This window comes from Chionomys nivalis, chromosome 12 (assembly GCF_950005125.1).
Source record: "Chionomys nivalis chromosome 12, mChiNiv1.1, whole genome shotgun sequence".
Classification (NCBI taxonomy): domain Eukaryota; kingdom Metazoa; phylum Chordata; class Mammalia; order Rodentia; family Cricetidae; genus Chionomys; species Chionomys nivalis.
Window position 1 is genome coordinate 64478917 of NC_080097.1, and position 7069 is coordinate 64485985.

Below are 7069 nucleotides of genomic sequence, written 5' to 3' on the forward strand. Positions count from 1 at the left end.
ATGGGTAAGCCTTATCTTTAAGGGGTTTTGAGTGCGTTGGGCTCTCCATGCTGGGGTTGCGGCGGGCTCCATTTTGTCAGCTGTATGGGCGGCCTTAACGTGTGAGGCGTGGATCCAGGCTGCGATGCCGTCAACCTTTAGTGCCATTGGGGGTCAGAAGGACAGTGTAAGGGCCTTTCCACCGAGGTTCCAAGTTTTAGGTCTGGTGTCTGCGGACCCAAACAGTATCTCCTATCTGGAAGGGATGCTGTTCCACCGGCTGGTTCAGTTGGTCTCAGTAAGCAACGGCGAGTGGCTTCCAAACCTCTCTCTGCACAATCTGTAGACACCTGTAAATGAGCCTCCAGAGAAGGACTGTTAGCAAAATCGGCAATGTTTGAATTAAAGAAATTTATAAATGGGGGAGGAGCCCCATATAGGATTTCAAAGGGAGTCAGTCCATGAGGCCCCGGAGTGTTGCGGGCCCTGTACAGGGCCAGTGGTAAGAGGAGCACCCAGTCTCTAGTGCCAGTTGCAAGCGTTAATTTGGATAAGGTCTCCTTAATTGTTCTATTCATGCGTTCTACCTGTCCTGAACTTTGGGGTCTATACGCACAATGTAATTTCCATTCGACCCCTAGGAGTTTGGCCACCAACTGACTTACCTGGGAGACGAAGGCGGGCCCATTATCGGTGCCTAAGACTTGAGGCATTCCGTACCTGGGAAATATTTCTTCCAAGAGCTTTTTGGTTACCACCTTTGCGGTTTCGTTTTTGGTGGGAAAGGCTTCTACCCATCCTGAAAAAGTGTCTATGAACACCAAGAGGTATCTGTACCCATAGAGACCTGGCTTAACCTCCGTAAAGTCGATCTCCCAATGTACTCCGGGACGATGTCCCCGTATCCGAACTCCTGGACCAAGCTTGGTTCTGCCTGCATTTACCTGAGCGCAGGCTTGGCATTCATCAGTCACTTTTTGCAGGGCTCCGTCCCTGTTTAGGAGGTATTGGCCTGACTCCTGTCTGTCCAGCAAGGTTTTCATCTTCTTTGGCCCCAGATGAGTCAATTTATGCAAGTAGTCTATCATTTTATAAGTATGTTTTGTTGGCATAACAATCTTTTCCTTGAGAACCCAATGTTGCTTTTTGGTGTCATATGTAGCCCCCATCTTCTTTAGAAGATCAATGTCCTCTTTACTATAGGGTAGTGAACTGGAGGCTTGGGCCTCTTCTGGGTTCGTCAAGGGGAGAGCTTGGGAGGTCTTGGTTGATTTTATAGCAATCTCTCGGGCAGCGTTATCTGCCAGCCTATTTCCCTTTGCCTCAGGGCTATGGCCTTTTTGATGCCCAGGGCAGTGCATAATACTTAATTTTTGGGGCAAAAATAAGGCTTTCAGGAGTGCCAGTATCTCAAGTTTGTTTTTAATTTCCTTTCCTTCTGAGGTCAGCAGCCCTCGTCTTCAATAAATTTCCCCATGTATGTGAGCCGTGGCGAATGCATATCGGCTATCCGTATAAACATTCACTCTCTTACCTTCTGCCATCCGGAGTGCCTAGGTCAGAGCGATGAGTTCAGCCCTCTGGGCGGAGGTGCCTGCTGGTAGGGCTTCTGCCCAAACTACCTCAGTCTCTGTTGTCATTGCTGCCCCCGCCTTTCGTTTCCCATTTGCCAGGAAACTGCTGCCATCCGTATACCAAGTATAGTCAGCATCTCGGAGGGGTTGATTCGTCAGGTCCGGTCTGGTCCCGTGTGTTTCTGCGAGGATCTGGAGGCAGTCGTGGTGTTCCGAGTCCTCAGGCAGGGGGAGCAAGGTCGCGGGATTAAGAGCGACCACAGGTCCGAATTGCACCCGGTCCGCATTCAGGAGCAGGGCTTGGTAGTAAGTCATGCTGGCATTGGAGAGCCAGCGGTCTGGAGGCTGCTTGACCAAGGCTTCCACCGCATGGGGTGCCAGGATAGTCAGTGGCTGGCCCAGGGTTAGTTTACCCGCGTCTTTAGTGAGGACTGCAATAGCTGCTACCATTCGCAGACAGGGCGGCCACCCTGAAGAAACTGGGTTGAGTTTCTTTGAGAGATAAGCTACAGGACGCCTCCAAGGGCCCAGTTTTTGAGTTAGGACCCCTTTGACGTAACCCTGTCTCTCATCCACGAACAAGTCAAAGGGTTTGGTGATGTCAGGGAGGCCTAAAGCAGGGGAGGCTGGTAAGGCTTTCTTAATGTTTTTGAAAGCCCTCTGCTGTTCCTCTCCCCAATCAAACATTGTCCCTTGTTTAGTTAGAGGATACAAAGGTGCAGCCATTTCAGCAAACCCTGGGATCCAGAGGCGGCAGAATCCCGCTGTTCCCAGAAACTCTCGCAGCTGGCAGGGGTTCTGGGGGGCAGGGATGCTAGTGATAGTCTGTTTGCGCACTTCGGTCAGCCATCTCTGTCCATCTTTTAATTGATAAGCTAGGTAAATGACTTGCTTCTGGCACATCTGAGCCTTCCTGGCTGATACCTGATATCCTAATTGTCCCAATGTCTGTAGGAGGGACTTTGTGCCCTCCTGACATTCTTTCTCTGAAGCGGCCGCCAGAAGGAGGTCATCAACGTATTGGAGCAATGTCAGGGTGGGGTACTGGACCCGAAAGTCGCCAGGTCCCGGTGCAGAGCCTCATCAAAGAGGGTCGGGCTGTTCTTGAATCCCTGGGGGAGCCTAGTCCAGGTCAATTGACCCGAAAGACCAAGATCTGGGTCCTTCCATTCAAAGGCAAAAAGGGGGCTGGCTCTCCGGATGCAGCCGCAAGCAGAGGAAGGCACCCTTTAAGTCTAATACGGTATACCAAACGTGGGATGGTGGCAGAGTGCTCAATAAGTTATAGGGGTTGGGGACCGTGGGGTGCGTGTCCTCCACCCTTTTGTAATTTCCTTCAAATCCTGCGCTGGCCGGTAGTCCCCAGTCCCTGGTTTCTTTACTGGTAAAAGGGGGGGTATTCCATGGTGACCGGCAGGGGATGAGGATGCCCTGGTCCAAGAGCCTCTTTTTTTTGCAATAAGCACATTAGTCCCTGTCCATTTTGGCCCCCTTCCTTTCTCCCAGCCTACCTCCCTCTCTTTCTTGTCCTTGAACTACAGTGGCCAGCAGCCTGCTTAATTCTCTATTCTTTTTCATGTCTCTTTCCTCATTTATCTCTCTGCCTTTCTTTGCCTCCTTCAGCAGATCCTGTATTGTATATCCCTGCAGACCTTCCAGCCTCTGCAATTTGCTTCTAATATCTGAACTAGACTGCCAAATGAAAGACATGGATACACTTGTAGCTTGCCCTGGATCTTCAGGGTCATAGGGGGTATACATCCTATAAGCATCCTTGAGCCTATCTAAGAAGGCTGCGGGCGTCTCTTCATTTCCCTGTATTACTTGCTTAACCTGGGCCAAATTGGTGGGGCGGCGTGCCACCCCTCGGAGACCCGCTATAAGCAGCTGGCGATAGAGGCGTAGGTGTCCCTTACCTGCAGCTGTGGTGAAGTCCCAATCAGGTCGCGTCAGAGGGAAGGCCTCATCAATTTCGTTAGGCAAAAGGGTTGGGCGACCGTTGTCGCCTGGAACGTTTCTCCGAGCCTCCAAAAAGACTCTTTGCTTTTCCTCTGAGGTCAGCAGGGCTTGCAAGAGTTGCTGGCAATCATCCCAGGTGGGCTGGTGGGTGACTAAAATAGACTCGATTAGATTAGTCAGCGCCACTGGGTTTTTGGAAAAGGAAGGGTTATGCTGTTTCCAGTTATAGAGATCAGAAGCTGAGAATGGCCAGTACTGTTGCTGCCCATTCGGACCCTCTCGGAGGGGAAGGGCGTGGGAGGTGGAATCAGGCGGCGGCTCGCGTCTGTCCCTCTGTTGGCCAGCCATAGGTGAGAGGGCCAGGGATTCTTGTGGGGGCCCCTCGGCCATCGCCGCTTCAGGTCCCTCTGTGCTATCTGATCCTGCATATGGAGGAGGCTCAACATTTTACAGGGGGTGTCAAACTTTTCCAACTTCTATAAGCAGTTACAAATATCATCAGGTCAATTCCAGTAAGAGTACAATGACAGACATTGTTGTTACTAAATACCATCAGTTCCAGTCTCTGAGAAACAGTTAAAACCCCAATTTTCCCCCCTTCTTAAGTGAAGAGGGGTTGTTAACGATTGTCCTATGGTACCAGATTTAGACTCGAGCACAAACAGATATACAAAAACAAAGAACATATTTAAACACAAAAATCCAACAATTAGACACAAACAATATGGACGTGCAGCACGGCTTCGGCGCAAAACCAAAAGCAAAAATTCAGACAGAGACTGAAAAATCAGGCTCCGGCCACCTTTGGAATGTGGCCCGTCAGATGAGCACTGAAAAGGCTCCAGATTCAGACCCAAGTCAGCAAAGCAAGACTTTGCGTCTGATACAGATTGAGCTCCGGAAAAAGCTGCCACCTAATTCAGGGCTCCAGACACCCTTGGAACGTCTTCCAGGGCTGCGGGGTGGAAGTCCGAGCTCGTCAGCTCCTTCCTGGGCCCGCCAGATACAGAGCACCCAGATCTGAGTGTACAGAGTTAACAAAGCACAGAAACGACGCAGACACAGACTAACAAATCGGTGCTGGCCAGCTTACCTCCCGATGGTGGGTCGGTGGTCCCTGGGTGGGGGCCTTCAATTCCCGGCCAATGCACCAAATGAAAGACCCCCGGTAGGGACCTTCCCTCAGGTGGAGACCCCGGACCCACAGACCAGGCCGAGACCACAAGTCGGATGCAAACTGCAAGAGGTTTATTAGGTAGACACAGGTACCTGCGGGCGGCAAAGTCTTTCGGAGGACTTGCGCGCCTGTAGACTGGGAGGAGGACTTTTTATAGGAAAGAGGGCAGCAAAAAGCAATTTACAGAAGCAGAAGCGTGGTTATCAGAATGAGGCGGGGGGGGGGGGCATGAATGGTTTTCCTCTCAGCAAACATCCTGCTCTTATCTTATAGGTATCCTACTTTGAAGTCATCCTGCTTTGTAGATGTCCTATCTTATAGATATCCTGTTTTCCTCTCACGAGAGCAGGCTAGCTGCTGATCCTGAGAATCTTTCAAGCAAACAGGACGTTCTCCCGGGGAGCCTGCTAGCTGCGGGTTCTGAGGAGGGGGTCTGTAGGGTCTTTCAGGGTGATCTGTCACATGACAGTAGGTGATTAATCAGGACAACTCCTTGAGTCAGTGAGATGGCTCAAGGGGTAAAAGTGCTCGCTCCACAAACCCAGTGGCAGGAGCTGGATCTCAAGACCACATGGTGGAAAATGAGCCGACTCCCAGAAGTTGTCCTCTGACCCCCAGATGTGCATTGTGACACAAACACAGAGTTGTCCTCCGACCTCCAGATGTGCATCCTGACACACACACACAGTTGTCCTCTGACCTCCAAATATGCATCATGACAATCATGACACACACACACACATGCACACACAGTTGTACTCTGACCTCCAGTTGTGCATTGTGACACACACGCACACAGTTGTCCTCTGATCTCCAGATGTGCATTGTGGCATACACACATATACTCATGCACACACACATACACAGTTGTCCTTGGACCTCCAGATGTGCATCATGACACACATACACTTGCACACACATATACTCACACACACACACACAGTTGTCCTCTGACCTCCTGATGTGCATTGTGGCATACACACATACACTCATGCACACACATGCACGCACACACAGTTGTCCTCAGGCATCCAGATGTGCATCGTGACACACACACAGAGTTGTCCTCTGACCTCCAGATGTGCATAATGACACACATACACAGTTGTCTTCTGAACTCCTGATGTGCATTGTGGCATACACACATATGCTTGCACACACACACACGCACAGTCATCCTCAGACATCCAGATGTGCATTGTGGCACATACACACACAGAGTAAAATTTTTTAAAAGTCTAACTCTTCCTGATAACCGTGTGGTGTGCATGCTTTTATTATCTTTTTAACAGCTGGAGACACTGGACATGGAGCATCTATGTAACTTACCACATTTACAAATGGATCAAAACTAGCTTCTAAACTCATGTCTGTCTGGCTCAAAGACCGTCTGGTCACCCTGTCTCAGAGAGGTGGAGGTTTATCGGTGTTCACCACGACAGGCTTAACCAAAACCATCGTTAGAACCCAGCTACATGGACAACTCTGTTCTGAGTCCGGATAATCACTCAAGAGCTGAGGCGTGGCTTTACCTCTGACTAACCTGGAAAGAAAAAGAGAAAACAACTTTGCCTGATGTAAAAAAGACATGTTAACCAGGTGATGGTGGCACACGCCTGTAATCCCAGCACTTGAGAGGCAGAGGCAGGTGGATCTCTGAATTTAAGGCCAGCCTGGTCTACAGAGTGAGTTACAAGACAACCAGGGCTGTTACACAGAGAAACCCTGCCTAGAGGAAGAAAAAAGACACGTGGTAGTAACCCTATGCAATCCTGATCATATCAAACTTCCTTGCTGGTGTGGGAGAATTGTCTGTAATCTGTCAATCATGTTTTAAATAAACACTGATTGGCCAGACAGGAAGTATAGGCAGGAAAACCAGACAGGAAGTAGAAATGATGCAATGAGAACAGGGGAATTCTGGAAAAGAGGAAGTTGATTTCTCTCACTCCTGCCCAGACTCCAAAGAAGCAGGATGTGACCTGCCCCACTGGAAAAGGTACTGGGCCATGTGGCTAAAATAGATAAGAATAATGGGTTAATATAAGTTACAAGAGCTAATATGTAGCCTGAGCTAATGGTCCAATTAGTTTTATAACTTATAGAAATATCTGTGTGATTTTCTTTGGGGCTTGCCGGCTGTGGGGTACTGGGCAGAACAGAAACTCCAACAAGCAGGCCCCATTCATGTTACACCTTGCTACTCTAAGGAATAAAAAGATAAAAAACATAACCTGGGGATTAAGGGATCTCCTGTACCCTGAATCTGTCACTGTAAATGAAGTTTTATTGGCACATGACCATGTCCATTCATTTACATGTCTTGTGTAATATGCTCTCAACCCAGAACTGAGGAGCTGAGGCAGAGATAGGGAGACTA

At 49.5% G+C, this 7069-nt stretch overlaps 1 protein-coding gene across 1 annotated transcript; it reads right to left on the minus strand.

The window, feature by feature from the left end:
* Positions 1-321: 321 nt before the first annotated feature.
* Positions 322-2315, minus strand: LOC130884591 (uncharacterized). Its single transcript, XM_057785667.1, has 2 exons — positions 1514-2315; positions 322-778 (listed from the first exon to the last, which is right to left on the minus strand). Exon 1 carries the CDS (start codon positions 2277-2279, stop codon positions 1533-1535), a length of 747 nt encoding a protein of 248 aa, XP_057641650.1. The 5' UTR covers positions 2280-2315; the 3' UTR covers positions 322-778; positions 1514-1532.
* Positions 2316-7069: the final 4754 nt, after the last annotated feature.

Bases quoted from the DNA above. Each gene is read 5' to 3' on its own strand.
- LOC130884591 (XM_057785667.1), bottom strand. From the start codon at position 2,279: ATGGCTGCACCTTTGTATCCTCTAACTAAACAAGGGACAATGTTTGAT.